Consider the following 21,859-nt stretch of genomic DNA (forward strand, 5'->3'; position numbering starts at 1 on the left):
GGGCAGTGGCCACATATGGGTTATCAATAAGGCTTTTGACTTTTTTCTCTATGTCATATCGTCATCACAGTATATGTAATTCAAGCCAGAAAGCAAAACTTATATTCTAGGCTGACATGCTTTGCCTACCCGACCGCTACAAAGAAACACAGCTATTTTTCTGTGGAAACATACTCCTTCCAGAAAAAGTCATACTTTTTTTTTTTTCACACCTGGTATCATTTTCTACATTAAGTTGATGTTGTATGATTTTATCGGCTGTTTTGACTGTAACTTTAATTGTCCATTTTGGAAACTCAAATGTGAGATTCAGAGTCCAGGTTCGGCACCCATGAAGGTTGCTTCTCCCTGGAGCCAGAAACTACAGAAAGCACAGCGCAAAGGACAAAGTTTAACAAAATAAGCATCAGGTGCCGCACTGCCAAGGTGCATGCCTGTGGTGGCCTGTCACCTTATCCTTCTCCATTCACTTCTTGGTAGAGCTTCCATTTTCCACTGCACAATAATTTTTGGAGCTGTTCCTGTGTTAGTCATAAAGCAGAGTTTCAACAATTTATTTCCAAAACTGGCCTTCAGAAAACAAATCTAAAATTTTTTCTCCGTGTCAAGTATCTGAGAAAAGCTGCATCAGAGTCTTCTGTTTTCTTTTTTCTTTTCTTTTCTTTTCTTTTTTTAAGTGAGAGGAGGAGAGATAGTGAGACAGACTCCCGCATGTGCCCTGATCAGGATCCACACAGCGATCCTCGTCTGCCAATGCTTGAATCAACCAAGCTGTCCTCAGAACCTGAGGCCTATGCTCAAACCAGTCAAGCCACTGGCTGCAGAAGGAGGAGAGGAGCAGACGGTTGCTTCTCATGTGTGCCCCGACCGGGAATAAAACCCTGGACATCCATACACTGGGCTCTATCCACTGAGCCAACAGGCCAGGAGCCTGTTTTCTTTTTTTACCTACAGATATGACAGATGTTCTATAAGATGTACCTGTGCCCTTCCACTAAGACTCTTTGTTAACTAATAAACCTATAGTCTGATAGGAACTAATTAAAAGAAGAGGCTATTAGCCTAAAAGGTCAGATTAGCCATCATACCACAGATATTTATTGAGGGTCTACTGTGAGTAGGGTTGGAGAGGCTCAAATATGGTGCCTGCTTTTGGTAAACTTGTAATCTAATTGAAGGGGCAAGAATAGAAACACTAAATGGTGCAAAGCACAGCCTACGATATCAGTGACTATCAGCTGAGGGGCATCTATAAGAAATGCCGCTAATTGAGAGTCAATTGGAATCATACATACTATGTGCCAAGCATTCTGTTAAGTACTTTTTAAAAAATATATATTTTTATTATTTTTTATTTATTTTAGAGAGGGAAGAGAGAGGAAGAGAAAGAAGGGGGGATGGGGAGAAGCAGGAAGCATCAACTACCATATGTGCCTTGACCGGGCAAGCCCAGGGTTTTGAACTGGCAACCTCAGTGTTCCAGGTTGGCGCTTTATCCACTGTGCCATGACAGGTCAGGCCTGTTAAGCACTTTATGTACACTATTTTATTATTTTCTAAACTGTTACCTACTCTGCCAGATCGTCATATTAACCTCTGACCTGAGCAGAGACCTAGAATCAGGACTGTCCTGATGGCTAGCAGACACGTGGGTCTGGGGTGAAGAATTCATTTAAGGAGTAGAAGGCCATGAACCTGGTGGTCTGTGTTAGTCTGTTCACCACCACATCCCAGTGTCTGATCTAGCGCCTTATACATAGGGGTGCTCAGTGAACGTCTTTAACAAACCAACAGCCCTCTGGTTTGTGTCTATGACATAGACCAAGTACAGTGGAATAAAGGTCATTAGTGAATTCAAACCACACAGCAGACTGCCTCAGGACCCAGTGCCAATACCTCCCAGTTCCCAGCTCTGTGTATCACAGCAAAGGTCCCACGTGGGAAGTATGCTTCTCTGTGGGGCAGGTCTGACAGCTGCAGCAGCTGCAACTCATTGGGGTCCCTTTTGTGGGGTCACCTGACATGGCGAACACTCCACAGGTCCTTACCCTGGCCCACAAGACTGACCTGGCCTTGGCACCCCTGTAACCTCAGGTCATTCTTCTGTCCCCTCCCTCCCTCCACCCCTGCCACACCGGCCTCCTCCTTATTCCTCAACCCATCAGAGAGCCTGTGGTTTTCCATGCTGCTTTCAGGGCAGTCGTAGCCACTCCCCCACATCTTGCCACCTTCCTCTGCTCCCTGGTGTCCTCTGTTTGCTTAGCTGTTGACTGCACCCACACACACACCAGACTGTGGGCCCGGAAAGGCAGAATTCCATACTCTCTTCAATACTGTGTCCCTGGTGTCAGGGACAGCATCTGGCACATAGGACATGCTCGCACACTGCAGCTCCGGCTGGTGACCACCTTCTCTGGCTCTCAAATCCCCACTTACCAAGGGAACAGGATTTTGTTCAAGAAACACTGCATTGAAATGGATGAGTAAAGCTTGCAGATGAGGGGCTGAGTGGCAGGAACCCAGACCAACCTGTTTATACAGAATGCCTTTGCCCAAAGAGGGAAAAGCACACCTTCAAACCTCTGGCAAAGGGTACGCTTTCTTAGGACACCTTTCACACGCTGCATGTTGGAAACACTGCCTGGGCTCAGCAGGAAGATGCACGAATTTGCCAAAACAACCAGTTCACAGGACTTACAAGGCACAACTACCAGCTGCAGCCCAGAAAATGGCGACAGGGATCACACCGCAATGTCAGCAGAAAGGCTCTCTACTGTCACCAGAACCAGGCAAATGCATCCATCCAGGTGACAGGGAGGGAGGTGAGGAAACATTTTTAAGGGGCTAACTACCATGAAAATGCATTAAAATATGCTGACTCCACTGCAAGTTTGAGGATTCATGGTCCCAGGAGAACACATAATAGGATCTAATGATGCTCTTTAATTTTTGAGTCTCTTTCTTCTTCTCTCTGTTGTGCCTCAAGTTACTTGTCTTCTATTTCATTAATCCTACCTTCTATCTGGCCTGTTCTATTAGCTAAGCTTGTTACCTTGTTTTTCAGCTCATGAATTGAGTTTTTCATCTCTGTTTGATTTGTTTTTATAGTTTCAATTTCCTTGGAAATATACTCTTTGTGTTCATTGAGTTGTTTTCTGAGCTCCCTAAATTGCCTTTCTGTGTTTTCTTGTATATCTCTGAGTATTTTTAGGATTTCTATTTTAAATTCTCTGTCATTTAACTCCAAGGTTTCCAATATATTAAATTTTTTCTCCATAGATTTTTCCTCATCTATCTGTGTTACCTCTCTTTCTTTTGTATCCATGATATTCGATTTTCTCTTCTTTAATGGCATCTGAAGGTGGTTTTGTTGATAGTATTAATGAGATTTAATAAAGAATAAAAAGTTTAAAAAATAATAAAAATAATCAGTCTTAAAAAAATAATTAAATAAAGAAAAAATAAAATAAAATAAAAATTTGAAAAAAAAGGAAATTATTCCTCCCTCTCCTTTATTCCTCTCCTCTCTTCTCCCCTCTTTCTTGAGAAAATCTTGTGGTGAACTGTAAATTATATTGTACTAAATAGAACAAACAATGCCTGTAATGGAGGGCCTGAATTGGGGAGAAGTAATAAAGGGGTAAATAAATAAATAAATAAATAAAAGGGGTGGGGTATGGACCCACAAAAAGCAAATAAGGAAAAAATTTGGGTCAAGAATAAAATGATTTGCTTTTAGGTGTTGGTTGACTAAGAGTTATGATGAGAGGAATAAGAGGGAAACAGGAAAATGGGGGGGGAATTAAAAAATTACTATTGTATTTAGTGGAACAAGAACTAGATAATATGGAGAGCCAGGGATGGGAGCACTGCTAGTGAGTTAAAAAGGTGAAGTAAAAACCCCCCAAAATGCCACAAACATAAGTTTGAGTCCCAGATAAGATAATTTGTTCTTTATTGAGCTTTGAATGAGAGGAGATGTAAAGGAGAAAGTAAGAAACTAATATAGAGGGAGAAAAGTAAGAGAGAGAGAGAAAAAAAGAGGGAACCACTGAAAGAAGAAAAAAGAAAAAAGAGGAGAGAGAGAGAGAGAGAGTTAAGGGTTTTGGAGTGCAACCCTCATAGAGAGAAAGGAAGAGGAAAGAAAAGATAATGGGAGATGTAACACTTATGGGTAGTGTAGTTCAAGGAGAGGAGAGAGTAAGACCGGCAGAGAATTAAACGACCAAATTGGAGGAGGAAAAAAAAAAATCAAGAATGGAGATAAGAGAAACAAACAAACAAATATAATAAAATGGGATAGGTTGTAAAGTCTGCAGATTATTCTTGATTTTGAGAGGTTATCTTCTTGCTTTTTCTTTTCTCTCCCTCTTCCTGGTTGGTGACTCTGTACCCCGGGTTCTGCCCCTTTGGCACGCTCAGGTAGAGGTTTGCAGTTGATAAGTCTCTATGGCGATGTCATGTATTGGGCTTCAGTCTCGTTGGCAGTCGAGGCTCATTAGCATTTATAGGCTCCGACAGTGAGAGAGTCTGTGTTCCTGGAGCCTCTCTCCTAGTTTTTCCTTCCTCAATTGGAAGCCTGATAATCCAGCTATGGGGTTGCTGCTGCCTCTGCCTGGATAGTAAGAGGCTCAAAAAGCTGGCAACTCCCCACTCTATTTCCACTCAGCACAGGGCTCTAGGTAAGGCTCAGTCAGTCAGAGCTGCTAGCATAATCAGGCGGGGCTTCCACCCACTCAAAGACCTCTGGCTCTACCACTCTGTCCGGTAACATGGGCGGGCGCCCACTCCCAGGGCGCTTGGAGGAAACTCTCGCTCACTATCTGCACACGCAGACCAGGATATCAGGCCAGCAGTCTCACACTCTGAGTGAAACCCCCGCCCGCACGGAAAAGTTCCAGCGTTGGAATTGGCTCTCGCTCCCTCCCTGTGCACGGGTTTTTCAGGGTGCTGGGGCGGCCCAGAGATTCCACTTTCAGCCCACACAAAGGCCTCTGACTCTGCCTCTCTGTGGGATAACAGGGGCGCCCACTCTCGGGGCTTTCGAAGGAATCTCTCGCCCACTATCTGCGCGCACTGACCAGGAGATTGGGGTGAATGGATGCCCCGCTTGTCTTTCTTTGTCTGGGTTTGGCATGAATGTTAGCTTGTATTGCCTGGGTTGCCACAGTCACAGTTTTTTCTTGGCTTGGATCTCCGTGCCAAAGCCTGGTTCTGCCATTTGTGCCGCGGCCTGGATCTATTCGCCCACCTTAGTTTCTATACTTTCAGTTCCCAGTGAAAGCAGCCCTATTTAGGTTAGTGAGGAAGGTGAAGCATTTTTTACTCCCTATTTCCTTCAGGGTTTGATTATATATTTAGCCAATTTTTCGCTCGACCATAACTTCGGGTGTATTGCAAAATATCTGGAGGCTCCAAGGATAGGTTTTTCTGTTTCTGGTTGAAGATCTTGTTGAGTTTTTGGGGAGATTTATCGGTATTGCTTCCTACTGCGCCATTACTCTGATGTCATCTCTCTAATGATGCTCTTTAGAGTCAATCTTCTTTTGTGCAAGTTGAAACTCCAAAGGCCACAAAATGATAAATTCAAAATAATACTATAAGCAAAACCATGATGCCTCACAATTCTTCCTGAAAGACTTCCTAGCAAGATATTGAGTAATTTTGTGAATATGCATTGAGCATTCACTATATTTATGGGACGAAGTTAACAATATGATAGATCCAAAGAATGAGACATAGTCCTCATCTTCAAACTTCAAGTTTATCATTCATTGGGCAAATCAGAGAACTAAGGTACTAGGCAAGCAACCATATGGGCCATGGTCTAGGACAAAGGATGGAGAGATGAATTTCAACTGAGAGAAAAGAACAAACTGGGAGAAGACACTCAAACTGACTTTCAAGGGTGGGTGGCTTTTCCATAGACTTCCATGGCAGAGAGCCTTGATTTGCAGCATTTGCCAATTGTGGTGGTGTAAATATTCCTCCTATGGCTGATTTCAAGTTAATGCTGTGAGGTCACTTGGAAAGAGGGGCAGCCCCAGCACACCGTCTATGAGTCACCACCTGATCTTTGGACTATTAAATCAGTCTGACCCGATTGCTTTTTTTTTCTAATTCATTTTTTTAACATGAAATTTATTTTAATTTATTGTGTTTACATAGATTCTAGTGTACCCCTGAATACATCCTCCCCTCCCTTGTGTTCCCCAGTACATCCCCCCTGCTGTCACATGGCATGGAGTGCTGCTTACTGCCCAGTGCTGGTGTTGACATCTCTGCTCTCCTCCATAATGAAAAGCAGTTAGGGGTGGGGGAGGGAGGACTGCTAGCTAGGCTGGGTTCTCCCTGTTCTTGTAGCAATTGGAAGAGAAAGCTGGAGGAATTGCTGAGAAGCTTTGTTGAAGGAAGATGCTGGCCAACTGAGACCCACATTCATAATTGACTGCTCTGTTTAGTACTCCTAAAAAAAATATATTCCAAAGTGTGTTCTCCTTAAGTCTCTGCACATTTGACGGGTCATGTCACCCAAAGGGCTACATTTGCAAAGCCCAGTCCTGGGCTTGCTCTTTAATTGTGAGCAGATGTCCACAGTACATGCAGAAGCATGTGTCAGGGGATGTTTTTTAATTCTTATTTTTAATTTATTGTGTTGACATAGTTTCAAGTGTCCCACTCAATGTAACACCCTCTACCCAGCGCATCGTGTCCCCAATGCCCCATGCAGAGTCTCTTTCCACCTCCCTTTGCCCCTCCTCCCTCTCCCTCCACCCCCCTTTCCAAATGGCTTTGCTACCCTGTTGTCTGTATATATGTTTTTGGCTAATCCCTTCACCCTCTTTGATCCCATCCCCTCTTCCCTCTCCCCTCTGACAGCTGTCCATCTCTTCCCTGTGACCCTGCCTCTGTTTCTATTTTGTTCCTCAGTTTATTATGCTTATTAGATTCCACATATAAGTGAGATCATAAGGTATTTGTCTTTCTCTGCCTGGCTTATTTCACTTAGCATAATACTCTCCAGGTCCATCCATGCTGTCACAAAAGGTAAGATTTCCTTCTTTTTTACTGCCGCATAGCATTCCATTGTATAAACATGTCACAGCTTTTTTTATCCATTCAGCCACTGATGGACACAGGGGGAGGTTTTTTAAAACCTCAGTAAAGAGAGCACTGCCAGTCAAGCAGGTGGCATGTGCAGCTTTGAGTTATTAGGGAGTTTCCCCATTCGTCCCACGAAGCCAGGGTTCAACCCATGAGAAAGGGAGGTGACCTCTCATTGCCCATCGATTCTTTTTACTTTGAGGCCTGGCCACTCCCAAAATACATTTTCGACAGATGTGACGCTGTGGACTCATTTCAGCATGCACTTCTTTTTGTGTGTGTGACGCTAGCTTCTCCAAAGCCTCTGTATGTTGTCTGTAAAGCAGCTTCTTCGGGTATTCAAAGGTCTTTGAAACCACCAGCTTCATTTCATGGTTCCTTTTTTGTTTATGTGTTTAAATTATGTTGTGTTACGCACTCTCTGACTGTGGTTCAAGTACCAAAGAAACAGACTCCTTCACGGTGCTTGGGGAGGTGGCACTGTCTGTGTGAAAGGCCCGAGGACTTTCAGTTAAGATGGCACAGGTAGGGCCCTGGCCGGTTGGCTCAGCGGTAGAGCGTCGGCCTAGCGTGCGGAGGACCCGGGTTCGATTCCCGGCCAGGGCACACAGGAGAAGCGCCCATTTGCTTCTCCACCCCTCCGCCGCGCCTTCCTCTCTGTCTCTCTCTTCCCCTCCCGCAGCCAAGGCTCCATTGGAGCAAAGATGGCCCAGGCACTGGGGATGGCTCTGTGGCCTCTGCCCCAGGCGCTAGAGTGGCTCTGGTCGCAACATGGCGACGCCCAGGATGGGCAGAGCATCGCCCCCTGGTGGGCAGAGCGTCGCCCCTGGTGGGCATGCCGGGTGGATCCCGGTCGGGCACATGTGGGAGTCTGTCTGACTGTCTCTCCCTGTTTCCAGCTTCAGAAAAATGCAAAAAAAAAAAAAAAAATGGCACAGGCTTCTTCAGAGCTGCCGAGAGTCATACAATGTATAAGATGATACACTTTAGTGGCAGAGGAACCATGGTAGGGAATTCAACCCAGAGAAACGCAAAAGAAAGGAAACTCCAGCCTAGAAGTGTCACTGAACTCAGGCCCAGGACTGGGTGCGCCAAGGGTGGCCATGACCACGAAGACAATCAGAGTATAGAGTCACTCGGTGACAGAGCAAAAGGAGGAGCCTGGCACCCAGGGTGCTGTGGTCCTACCTGGTTCCTGGAGTATATCTGCCCGACAGGGTCTCCGCAGCCTGGCCTCCGGATACCACTTTGCAGAATGTCTGCGGCACTCAGTAGATCAGCCCTTGCCCCAGAGAGGGCCTCCTGCCAAGCGCCAGCTGCTGAGTGGCTGCAGCGTGGGGGAGCCCGAGAAGGGGACCCAGTCTCCCAGTGATGACCTGGGCAAGAAAGCAGAATATGGTGAGAACTCCCCAACCTCCAAATGTGCGGAGTGATCACATCACTCACGTTTTCTGACTTTGCCGGCCCCTTCAGAGGCAGCAGGGTGGTCCAGCGCATGGCACTCATGTGACCAGTGAGCTTGACTTGAGCCTTATTGGGGGGTCAGGTTAGAGGCAGATAAATATATACTTTAAACGGAATGCTCCTCAGAGATGACGGTCACCATTTAACAGAAAGGCAAAAGTGAACCTGGAAAGAGCTCTCAGAGTCTGAAATCCTAGCAGGGAAAATTTCTGGAATACGGTCAGGGATAAGCAGACTTCAAAAAGACAGAAAAAGTAGTCAAGCGAACTTGTGCTACCCAAGAGGAGAGACACAGTGTGCTGAGAAGAAACGTTTGTTTCATTCCCTTTTAGCCCGAAAGCCAACGTTAAAGCATTTGTAATACATCTTCATCTGCCTCAGTTAGCAAACTATTTTGCTGTCAGGTGCCACACCCTGTGCTCCTAACAAACATTAGAGATTACAGCAGCTGTGCCCATCTCAAAGAACCTGCCACGTGGCCCAGGGCAAAGGAAACTCTCCGTGTGTCCTGGGGCACAGGCAAATATGCGTTCACAACAAGAGCAGGAAGAGCAGGCCCGGGACTGTGGGGTGGAGGACAGCAAACCTGCCTGAGCAGAAAGGAAGCCTTTCTTAGGAAATCTACCCCTCCAGCTGTATTGAAATAAAACTGTCATAAAACATTATGTGACTTTAAAAGTGTACAATATAATGATTTGATACATGTGTATGTTGCGAAACAATTACCACAATTAGAGGAAGTCTTCAAACAGAAATCCCTTGCCAATTCAAACATCGTTACAACCACGAGCTAACAGAGCTAACAACTGCTGACATTGACCAGGGCTTACTGATGGCAGATGCCATGTGAGACCTTTCCCTGCTCTCCTGCCATCATGTAAAGTCATGGCCATATGCCGTTCCTGGCACACCTGCTTGTGCCTGCACCCTCTGCCCAGGTTGGTTCTAAGTGCCGTTGCTGCACAGGCGGTCTGCTACGATCCTCGCCAGGGTGAGGTTCTCCCACACGGGCTCCCTTGCTGTGCCTCAGAGGATGCACACTCTTCCAGGAGGTGGAATTGACTGCATTTATCCCCCAGGCCGAATCTCCGACCCAGGGAGAGTTCCATCCCTACCCTCCCTCACACCATTTCCCTGGAGGCCCGCTGTCTACGTGGGACCTGCACGGGGTCACGGGGGTCATGCTGGGCTTAGGACAGCATCCTGTCCTCATATGTGCAAAGTCTTGAGTTCTCCATGGGAAAAGTATGCCCTTGCTTTCAGGGTAATGCCCAGTCATGATAATAGCGATAACAATGACAAGACTAACATTTCCTAATCACTTATCATTTTGTACAGTTAGTATCCTGCATCTACTAACTGATTTAAATCTTACATGTAGATGCTGTTCCTGTCCCCATTTTACAGATGGAGAAACCAAGGTCAGTATGTGCCATTGTCAGGAAGTTGAGGACAAGGTCAGACAGGTGTAAGAAAGGTTAAATCGTAATGAGCTCGGGTCCCTGTTCTCGGGCAGGTCCAGCGTAAGGAGCACCACTGCAGGGCACTGTAAAGCCGTTGTTCGCATGTTCACAGGATGAAAAGACCATCCGCGATGTGCCCTTGACTTCTCCCCCATGTCACACATCCCGGTTAGCTGTCCCCCACACCCTTGCGACCGATCAGTGCTCCTTCCACACCCCGGCCGTCTGACCTTTGTGTCGTGGTTCTCTTGGCTCCAACTTCCCTTTCTCTTCCTCTTCATTGCCTGTTTCTCTTGAGATCAGCACCCATCTCAGGGAGTCACCTTCCCCAGGAAGCTTGTCCGGACTCCATCACTGGAGCACCCCTTTCTTTAGAGAGCCTGCCCAGAAACGGGGCTCATTGAGGCGGGGGGCTGTGTTGTAACGCCGGCATTTCAAAGCCCCCGTACAAATATATCGGAGCTGTGATTCTCTGCCTCTTGTCACCCTTCGTTTGTTTTTCCCACACTGCCCCGTGTTTTTAGGCATTAAGGACAGCTTTGACACTAAGTAAAACCGACAACCGAGTGTGGCACCTCCATTGCTGGGACGGCACAGCTCTGTTTATTATGCGTTGCTCTGGTAACCGGTACCCTGAGCACTGGCATCAGCCTGGGGTCCTCCCCTTGGATGTCATCTGTTCCTTTTATGTCTTGATTCAGCTCATACTGTGGAGGGTGTTAGCTGAGTGAGGATTTTTGCTTTATGAAAATGTTAACCAAGTACTGACACCACGGAGAGGAGAGCACCAGATGTCTGTCTGCAGAGAGAGTGAATGTTCTGGTCTGTGCGGAGTCGAGTGGCCAGCACGCCCCACGCGTTTCCAGGCCTGAGGTTTGGCCCTGCGTGCTCCCTGGGGCCTCATAAGTGACCCCCACATTCCACTGCAGTCCTCATGCTGGAGAAACCCGTCAGCTGTGCTGCGGAGTCGAGCCTGGAAATTGGTGTCTGTCCGTTCTCAGCGTCAAGCTGGAAACTGAGACCAAAATAACACATAACAATTTGTGCTGTGCCGTGATTGACCTAATTTTCCTCTTCCTTTGAGTTGTGGAAGCTTTCTCAAGACTCACAGAGTTGTCAGTGGTACAGGTCATTCATGGTTGGAAGTTATAGACAGCTGCCAAACTTTGACCAATAATATGCTGTAGTGCTCAAATTAGGGCAAGGGGTAATAAAACGGTGTGCTCTGATGTCAGCAAGGAGAGGGGTGTGGGGACAGGGTCTAGAATGCTAAAGACCCAGGGTATCAAGGCAGTGAGGGAGTTGAGGGCTTTGTCATAAAATGCACTTTTCCTTTCTGGTCATGGTAAAGTCAATGCGTATTTGTCATAATTCGCTATTGCAGTTGTGAGTAAATGAACTTCTACAGATGAAGCTAATAGTAAAATTTCAAAAGGGAATAAAAAGAAACGCTTTCAGAACTAACAGTCCTATACAATTTAAGATATTAATTCACCAAAGCCCACAAAGCTTGGCTTTACTTGGAAAAATCCCTTCACTAATGTGCCCAGACTGAGAAAAAGAAAACTGAAGGGTTAGAATTCTGTCGTGTTTAACAAGATGGTCTCCACTTTATCTATGAGGTTCTGTATTATGGATTCCAGACCTGGGGTGTTTTTTTTTGGGGGGGGGGGTGGAGAAGCATATTGAAATGTGGGTCAGGGCAGGTGAGTGGGATCCTCCCAACTCTGAAATCCAGGGAGGTGGGAGTGAATTCACTCGCTGCCCGTGCCTCTTCCTTTCCGTGCTCTGCTTACATGCTGGAGAAAGATTTCTTAGCACTGTTGCTGTTGGTTTCTGCTGAGGACCGAGAAACATCGTTTCTCAGCTACGAGGTAATGCCCAGTGCTCACTGTGGGTCCGGCCCACGTGGCCCCTCTGAGATGGCCCACAGGCCCCTCAGAGCGGGGGAGTCCTGGAGAGACCCCCGGCTTCACCACATAACAGTTGAGTACTTTTGTAGCTGAGACACTTGCAAAACAATCTATTCTGCAGTTTGGTAACGACTACCCTGATTGTTCTCCATTTTTCCTGTTCTTAGTGCAGCCTAATACCAGGATAAATAAAAGTATAACTGCTTATATAATAGATGACTCGTTGCCCATTGCACATCATAAAGTCCTGTGTCTCTCTTGTCCAACTTTTCATGTCCCCTCATTCCTTCCCCACCCCCCAAGATTGCTCACATGCTTGTTGCTAAGAATAAAGTTTTTTTAAAAGAACTTTTAAAAAAGAAAAAATAAGAATTGATGTTCTTCTTTTTCATAAGCAAAACTCAAGTTTGGACTCAAATGATATAGGAAGACATTTTTTTCATTGTTCCTGACTGTGTCTAGGCGTGAGACCAGAGGTGATAAAGATCAGAATGTTTCCATTTGCTCTGGCATTTATGAGGTGTTTTTCTAGGGCAGGTGCAATTGTAATTTTTAAAAGAAAGAAAGGAAAAGAGATAGGCAATTACTGTGAGGTTGGCCCGAGCCACCTTTTGTCACTTGAAAGTGAGATTAGTAGTAGGGTCACATCAGACCATTTTTACAGGGTTGACCAATGGTTTTCCTCTCTTTCCGGTCCAGCCATACCAGCCATCCTTGACCCAGCAGCCCAGAGTCCGCAAGGAGTTCATCCAGGCCTCAGGACAAGTAAGAATCTTAATTTTTTTTCCTCCTCTGGCAATATTGTCTATGCTTTACCGTAATTCAAGATCCCTTCTCTGTTTTATTTGGGATATAATAACTGGACTGATTGAAACTGAACAGGGAAGACTGCTGCTTTCTTTCTCTAACTGGCTTGTCCTTAGAGGTCAAGTAAGGCCAAATTAATGAGACAGGGGGAAAAAAGATGAAATAATTTATTGTGGATCCACAATTAGTTTATTAAATTTAGGAACCTGCCTCTTTTTACAAATCCTATATTGTATTGTCATTGTTATTTTGAAATATCTCTTAACCCAGCCGTCACATTGCCCGTTAAATCTGTCCCTTCAACCAAATCGCTATATGCTCCAAAATTCTGCCTTGTGCGAGCTACCCCTTTCCCTGAAAATGCCTTTGCCATCCCCTTCTGGTACTCCGACAGCCTCCAACCTCCCTCCCCCTCCCCAAGACTGAGCTCAGACATCAGCTCCAAGGGGCAGCTTCCCCCTGTCCTCTGGGCCTGAAGACTTGTTGTGCCTCAGTTTTCATGGAACTTTGTCCACTGGCCCATGCTGGCCTTGACCTCAATGATGTTTTAGCGTGCCTGCTGATGCCATGCACAGGACTCAGGGAGTGGTGTGGACTGCATGAATTATGTTGAGCTTTAAGGCAAAACCCTCCTTTTATGTTTCTTCTAAATCCCTCACATGAACTAAAAACAAGAAAAAAAAAATCTGATCACATAGTATGCACCTTTAATTCAGATCTAGGGGCGGATTTTTGCTGGAGTCCACATTTCACAGTGAAGGAAGGGAAGACAGCAGGCCCAGTTGAGTTTGAGACACTGCTTTTTCGTTGGTAATCCTGGCGTCATGAAACCATAATTGGGATTTTATGACTAAATTGCAGAGTAAACATCTAATAGGAGATGTAAATATCATTTCCTTAGCCATGACTCCGAGGGGCGGTTGATGCTGTTGGTAACAAATGTCATCCAGGCGTCAGATGTGCCAGACTGCAAACCCTGTCCAGCCCTCCTGGTTTAGAGCATTCGACAAGTTAATCTGCACCCTAATTAACACATGGGGGTGAGACGGGGCAGCTAGTTGGTTGTGCTTGGGTTATCCCAGCGGGTAGGTTCCACAGTCTTTCCTCTGCAGACAGTGCGACTTCTTGCTAATTTCTGTAAGAAAATGACAAGGAGTCCATGAAGAATGTTTTTCCAATGGTGCATGCTTCATCCACACTGGAACCCTCCCCCCCATACAAACATCATAAATACGCTGCCCTTCAGTACCCTCCCAAAGTGGTAGTGTGATTTCCCCAGCCATTTTCCATTTCCTTTGTCAAGTTGTGGGGTCTAAGGAGCCTAAGCACTGAGCCTGGCTGAACTATACCACCTGTGGGTGCGGTGGATGTGGAAAAGAAATTCCTGCCAGTCATTTGACGTGTGGTTAATTTTCTGTCTTTGTGATCAGCAAGACTACTAGCAAATTATCCTTCACCTGTGGCACGTCACACAGACCCTGGCCCTCCCTACATGAGGAAGAATCATGTCCTTCTTATCCAAAGTGACCTGCCCTCTATCCCAGGACTGGTTGGATAAAGTCACCCATGTCAATAGACATGTCTGTATTGATGGACACCTTCGACAGGGCACGTGCTTGGGCACATGGCTGCCTTTATCATTCAAGCACCTCACTGAGATGTGACAGACCCTGGTGCTCACGTCACCTCGCCATGTCGCTGTGTACACTGCCACTGTATCACAGAGTCAGTGCTCAAGAAATATTTTCCGGAAAGGAGGTACTATTTTTAAAAGTCCTGTGAGGACTTTTGAGCCCACAGCCACAGGTGGCTGCATATTTCACCTGTGCGAAGGCACAGACATGAGCAGAAACAGTCAGGATCAGAAGGGCCTTGGGGAAGTTTACAGTTTACCGAGATATACAAGGCATTTTGTCATGCTTTAAGGAAGTAATGGTATGAACTTACCACACAGAAAGCTGATTTTTGCTGCTGGGAACAGTGATGAGGATGGCTGAAATCACCTAGAAAAAAGCAAACCTTTTTAGTGTTTCTGAAGAAAGCACCCCAGGGTGCTGTGATGTGGCTCCATGTGCTTTGTGTTTTCCGACAACTTTATTTCTCTGTCCTCGCTAATTATTGGCAGAGGATTTGATGATCATTTGGGTCAAATACATGACTTATTAAACATGTATAGAGAGATAAAATTTTAGATGATTGCACATCTTTCTGAGGGGTGTGTTTCCTCTCATCATGAAAAGTCATTCCTTTTCACTGAATTTATCGCGTATCGCCATGAAAGCATAAATCTTGTGAGCAGTGGCATTTTCACCTCAGAATAAAATAAATATTTAACTGGAGGAAAATGGAAGTTTTCATTGACTGGCGTTTGGGCATAGAGTAGTCCAAGGCTTTATGAAAACAGACTTTGCAAACATAAACATCAATGGCTGAGGTCCGAGTTAAGTTTTAAAAAGATTCCAAAAAGATACCATAGGAGATAGGCACAGTGGGTGAATTGCTTACATTTTTATATGTGCACCAACAACTTCCTTCACCATCGGGACTTACTTCTCAATAAAGTGTACTGTTATGGAACAGAAATTCAATGTAGTAACCACCATCGTGCATGCTCGGGTCCTTACCGTGCTTTCTTAGCTGGACTCTTGTCCTAGCTTTCGGATTTTTCTTCCCAACTCCCCATTTTCCCTTGACCCCAGCTGTTCTCTGCTCTGCTCCCCATTCATTCTTCCACCAGCCTCTGACCCAGCAGCACCTCTACCCGATCATCTTCGGTAGCTCACCAGTGTTTTCTAAATACAAAGACACCCATCTCCCCGGCACTCAAAGCCCACAGCATGGAGCCCGTGTGCGTTTCTGGCCTTATCTCCCCTGTGCCCTGTGCACACCCACCTTCATGTCCCCTGTGTTCCTGCTTCGTTCTATCCGTTTGTAACGACTCCTTCACCAGAAATTCCCTCTTCTTGCCTCCCAATTGGGAAAAATCCTTCTTGGATTTTTGTCTTTGAGGCATATTTTAAATATCACTTTATCCAGAAAGCTATACCCAGCTCCGAGAGGATGCATACTCCCATTTTGGATTCCCCATAACCCTTCTCTGTTCCCTCCCAAGAAGAAAGAATCCATACATGGTTCTGGAAGAACTCAGCCTCCAGAGCAAGACTGCTTGGTCCACGTCCCAGAGCTACTGCATGCCCCGGCGTGGTCTTGTCTGAGATTCAGAGCCTCTCTGTGCCTTGTCTCTGCTCTGTTTTGCTTTTATTTTTATCTCTAAAATAGAGATGCTAGTAGCACCAACCTCTTAAAGTTATTGTAAGAATTACAAGAGTTGATATGTTTAAAGTAGTTAAAATAGTATCTGGCCCTATGGTGTTGATCATAGTCTCTCGTGGCTCTTATTTTATTCCAACAAGTGTTAGAATTGAATATGAAATTTCTCATCCTTGACTCTATTTTGGATCTTAATATCATCTTCAGTAGTTTCAACCTGATGGAGACTTCCATGCTCTTTCTATTCCTTCTTAATAGACTGTGTTGTCTTTAAGGACAGGGCTGTTTCTTATACATCCTTGTAACCTGCAGTATTAAAGAATAATTACTTACTTCCAAACACATTTTATGAGGCCAACATAACCCTCATACCAAAACCAGGCAAGGATGGCACAAAAAAAGAAAACTACAGACCAATATCTCTAATGAATACAGATGCTAAAATACTAAACAAAATACTAGCAAATCGAATACAACAACATATAAAAAAAATAATACATCATGATCAAGTGGGATTCATCCCAGAATCTCAAGGATGGTTCAACATACGTAAAACGGTTAATGTAATACACCATATCAACAAAACAAAGAACAAAAACCACATGATCTTATCAATAGACGCAGAAAAGGCTTTCGATAAAATACAACACAATTTTATGTTTAAGACTCTCAACAAAATGGGTATAGAAGGAAAATATCTCAACATGATAAAGGCCATATATGATAAACCATCAGCTAACGTCATATTAAATGGCACTAAACTGAAGGCTTTCCCCCTTAAATCAGGAACAAGACAGGGTTGTCCACTCTCTCCACTCTTATTTAATGTGGTACTAGAGGTTCTAGCCAGAGCAATCAGACAAGACAAAGAAATAAAAGGCATCCATATCGGAAAAGAAGAAGTAAAGGTATCACTTTTTGCAGATGATATGATCCTATACATTGAAAACCCCAAAGAATCCACAAAAAGTCTACTAGAAACAATAAGCCAATACAGTAAGGTCGCAGGATACAAAATTAACATACAGAAGTCAATAGCCTTTCTATATGCCAACAATGAAACAACTGAGAAGGAACTCAAAAGAATAATCCCCTTCACGATTGCAACAAAAAAAATAAAATACTTAGGAATAAACATAACAAAGAATGTAAAGGACTTATATAATGAAAACTATAAACCATTGTTAAGGGAAATCGAAAAAGATATAATGAGATGGAAGAATATACCTTGTTCTTGGCTAGGAAGAATAAATATAATCAAGATGGCTATATTACCCAAAGCAATATACAAATTTAATGCAATTCCCATCAAACTTCCAATGACGTTTTTTAAAGAAATAGAGCAAAAAATCATCAGATTTATATGGAACTATAAAAAACCCCGAATAGCCAAAGCAATCCTAAAGAAAAAGAATGAAGCTGGGGGCATAACAATACCTGACTTCAAACTCTATTATAGGGCCACGACAATCAAAACAGCATGGTATTGGCAGAAAAGTAGACACTCAGACCAATGGAACAGAATAGAAAGTCCAGAAATAAAACCACATATATATAGTCAAATAATTTTTGATAAAGGGGCCAACAACACACAATGGAGAAAAGAAAGCCTCTTCAATAAATGGTGCTGGGAAAACTGGAAAGCCACATGCAAAAGAATGAAACTGGACTATAGTCTCTCCCCCTGTACAAAAATTAACTCAAAATGGATCAAAGATCTAAACATAAGACCTGAAACAATTAAGTACATAGAAGAAGGCATAGGTACTCAACTCATGGACCTGGGTTTTAAAGAGCATTTTATGTATTTGACTCCAATGGCAAGAGAAGTGAAGGCAAAAATTAATGAATGGGACTACATCAGACTAAGAAGTTTTTGCTCAGCAAGAGAAACTGATAACAAAATAAACAGAAAGCCAACTAAATGGGAAATGATATTTTCAAACAACAGCTCAGATAAGGGCCTAATATCCAAAATATACAAAGAACTCATAAAACTCAACAACAAACAAACAAACAATCCAATAAAAAAATGGGAAGAGGATATGAATAGACACTTCTCCCAGGAAGAAATACAAATGGCCAACAGATATATGAAAAGATGCTCATCTTCTTTAGCTATTAGAGAAATGCAAATCAAAACGGCAATGAGATACCACCTCACACCTGTTCGATTAGCTGTTATTAGCAAGTCAGGTAATAGCAAATGTTGGAGAGGCTGTGGAGAAAAAGGAACCCTCATCCACTGTTGGTGGGAATGTAAAGTAGTACAACCATTATGGAAGAAAGTATGGTGGTTCCTCAAAAAACTGCAAATAGAACTACCTTATGACCCAGCAATCCCTCTACTGGGTATATATCCCCAAAACTCAGAAACATTGATACGTAAAGACACATGCAGCCCCATGTTTATTGCAGCATTGTTCACAGTGGCCAGGACATGGAAACAACCAAAAAGCCCATCAATAGATGACTGGATAAAGAAGATGTGGCACATATACACTATGGAATACTACTCAGCCATAAGAAATGATGACATCGGAACATTTACAGCAAAATGGTGGGATCTTGATAACATGATATGAAGCGAAATAAGTAAATCAGAAAAAACCAGGAACTGTATTATTCCATACGTAGGTGGGACATAATACTGAAACTAAGAGACATTGACAAGAGTGTGGTGGTTACGGGGGGGAGGGGGGAATGGGAGAGGGATAGGGGGTGGGGAGGGGCACAAAGAAAACAAGATAGAAGGTGACAGAGGACAATCTGACTTTGGGTGGTGGGTATGCAACATAATTGAACGACAAGATAACCTGGACTTGTTATCTTTGAATATATGTATCCTGATTTATTGATGTCACCCCATTAAAAAAAATAAAATTATATAAAAAAAATAAATAAATAAAATAAAATAAAATACTTAGGAATAAACATAACAAAGAATGTAAAGGACTTATATAATGAAAACTATAAACCATTGTTAAGGGAAATCGAAAAAGATATAATGAGATGGAAGAATATACCTTGTTCTTGGCTAGGAAGAATAAATATAATCAAGATGGCTATATTACCCAAAGCAATATACAAATTTAATGCAATTCCCATCAAAATTCCAATGACATTTTTTAAAGAAATAGAGCAAAAAATCATCAGATTTATATGGAACTATAAAAAACCCCGAATAGCCAAAGCAATCCTAAAGAAAAAGAATGAAGCTGGGGGCATTACAATACCTGACTTCAAACTCTATTATAGGGCCACGACAATCAAAACAGCATGGTATTGGCAGAAAAGTAGACACTCAGACCAATGGAACAGAATAGAAAGTCCAGAAATAAAACCACATATATATAGTCAAATAATTTTTGATAAAGGGGCCAACAACACACAATGGAGAAAAGAAAGCCTCTTCAATAAATGGTGCTGGGAAAACTGGAAAGCCACATGCAAAAGAATGAAACTGGACTATAGTCTCTCCCCCTGTACAAAAATTAACTCAAAATGGATCAAAGATCTAAACATAAGACCTGAAACAATTAAGTACATAGAAGAAGACATAGGTACTCAACTCATGGACCTGGGTTTTAAAGAGCATTTTATGAATTTGACTCCAAAGGTAAGAGAAGTGAAGGCAAAAATTAATGAATGGGTCTACATCAGACTAAGAAGTTTTTGCTCAGCAAGAGAAACTGATAACAAAATAAACAGAAAGCCAACTAAATGGGAAATGATATTTTCAAACAACAGCTCAGATAAGGGCCTAATATCCAAAATATACAAAGAACTCATAAAACTCAACAACAAACAAACAAACAATCCAATAAAAAAATGGGAAGAGGATATGAATAGACACTTCTCCCAGGAAGAAATACAAATGGCCAACAGATATATGAAAAGATGCTCATCTTCTTTAGCTATTAGAGAAATGCAAATCAAAACGGCAATGAGATACCACCTCACACCTGTTCGATTAGCTGTTATTAGTAAGTCAGGTAATAGCAAATGTTGGAGAGGCTGTGGAGAAAAAGGAACCCTCATCCACTGTTGGTGGGAATGTAAAGTAGTACAACCATTATGGAAGAAAGTATGGTGGTTCCTCAAAAAACTGCAAATAGAACTACCTTATGACCCAGCAATCCCTCTACTGGGTATATATCCCCAAAACTCAGAAACATTGATACGTAAAGACACATGCAGCCCCATGTTTATTGCAGCATTGTTCACAGTGGCCAGGACATGGAAACAACCAAAAAGCCCATCAATAGATGACTGGATAAAGAAGATGTGGCACATATACACTATGGAATACTACTCAGCCATAAGAAATGATGACATCGGAACATTTACAGCAAAATGGTGGGATCTTGATAACATGATACGAAGCGAAATAAGTAAATCAGAAAAAAACAGGAACTGTATTATTCCATACGTAGGAGGGACATAATAGTGAAACTAAGAGACATTGATAAGAGTGTGGTGGTTACGGGGGGGAGGGGGGAATGGGAGAGGGATAGGGGGTGGGGAGGGGCACAAAGAAAACAAGATAGAAGGTGACAGAGGACAATCTGACTTTGGGTGGTGGGTATGCAACATAATTGAACGAGAAGATAGCCTGGACTTGTTATCTTTGAATATATGTATCCTGATTTATTGATGTCACCCCATTAAAAAAATTAAATTATTAAAAAAATAAAAAAAAAGAATAATTACTGGATTTTGCATGTACACACACAAAAAAAAATGCAAAAAAAAATTTAAGTCAGGTTTTCCCAATATCTTACCCATGGGAGAGGACATCCATGCCCATCAGCCATCCTTTATGGAAGGGGTGAAGTAACACAAGAGGGAAACTTCTCTTGTCTATTACTGTAAGTAGTTTTCCCAAAAGCGTCCCACGGAACCTTAACTCCAGGTCATGGCTTGGACGTCATGGTCTGGTCTCGGGGTATGTCACAGGACATCTCCGGTCATCACGGTGGTATCCTGTTGGTACTTTAGCTGCCCCACTCCTGCCTGCGACCCCTCACGACCCTCATGAGAGCTGAAGGACCCACTCAGCTTTTAAGCATTCTTTTTCATCAGATATTTTCAACCTTCAGGATCTCATTAGCTGACAAGACAGGTAAAATAAGCACAGCATAAAAGAAACATGTCTGTGCAGGAATGGTGTCTTAGAGGGAACGTGCAGCGTTTCTTCATTGCAGAGAGCTTGAGCTTTGACATGCATCAGAGAGAGCCACACTGACATCGCGTTCTGACATTGAAGCTGACATTGAATTCTTGACAGTCCGTGTTTATAAACCACTCAGCCAATGATTCAGTAAGTAAGCACAGATGATGATGATCCCCATTAGGGGAACAGTGTTTATGTTGGCTCCCTCTTGCACCCAAACTAGTGGTAGCCCTTCCTCACTCACAAAACAGCATTGATCTCCAGATAATGCCAAGCCTCCTACAGATGCGATTTGTTCCTGTCCCAAGCTTCTCTGAAGGAGGAGGAGGGCAGGTGGAGTTCTGTCCTTCAGAGGAGAAGAAGTGGAGGTACAGAGAAAACAGCTTTCTTGAGTCTATCCACTGACCAGCAAGAGAGCGAAGGAAATGCCCATCAGTGCAAAGCTTGCAAATTGGGGTGTAGCTAATGCATGTTATTAATTCAAACAACAGTATTTCGTTATCTTAAAGGATAGACTGGGCAGTGACGTTTTTCCAGCCTGAAATACCCAGAGACTACCTGCCAAGCTTCCCAGGGTTGGTGGTCCCTGTGCACGAACCTGCTTCCCCGTGCAGTGTTGGGAGCTGAGGACTTATTGTGGGATGCATACCAGGGCTGTGCTT

At 43.6% G+C, this 21,859-nt stretch overlaps 1 protein-coding gene across 4 annotated transcripts in view; it reads left to right on the forward strand.

The window, feature by feature from the left end:
• The window catches only part of GHR (growth hormone receptor), a 247,588-nt gene that overhangs the window by 161,066 nt on the left and 64,663 nt on the right, over window positions 1-21,859 (forward strand). For 3 of the 4 annotated variants that reach the window (XM_066240399.1, XM_066240414.1, XM_066240406.1), the window contains exon 3: window positions 12,644-12,709. The exons of the other annotated variant lie outside the window; for it this stretch is intronic. In XM_066240399.1, the coding sequence (XP_066096496.1) occupies window positions 12,644-12,709 (66 nt within the window). The remainder of the gene's footprint in view (window positions 1-12,643; window positions 12,710-21,859) is intronic. 4 annotated transcript variants of the gene reach the window in all.

The sequence above is a fragment of the Saccopteryx bilineata genome, chromosome 1 (assembly GCF_036850765.1).
Source record: "Saccopteryx bilineata isolate mSacBil1 chromosome 1, mSacBil1_pri_phased_curated, whole genome shotgun sequence".
Taxonomy (NCBI): Eukaryota; Metazoa; Chordata; class Mammalia; order Chiroptera; family Emballonuridae; genus Saccopteryx; species Saccopteryx bilineata.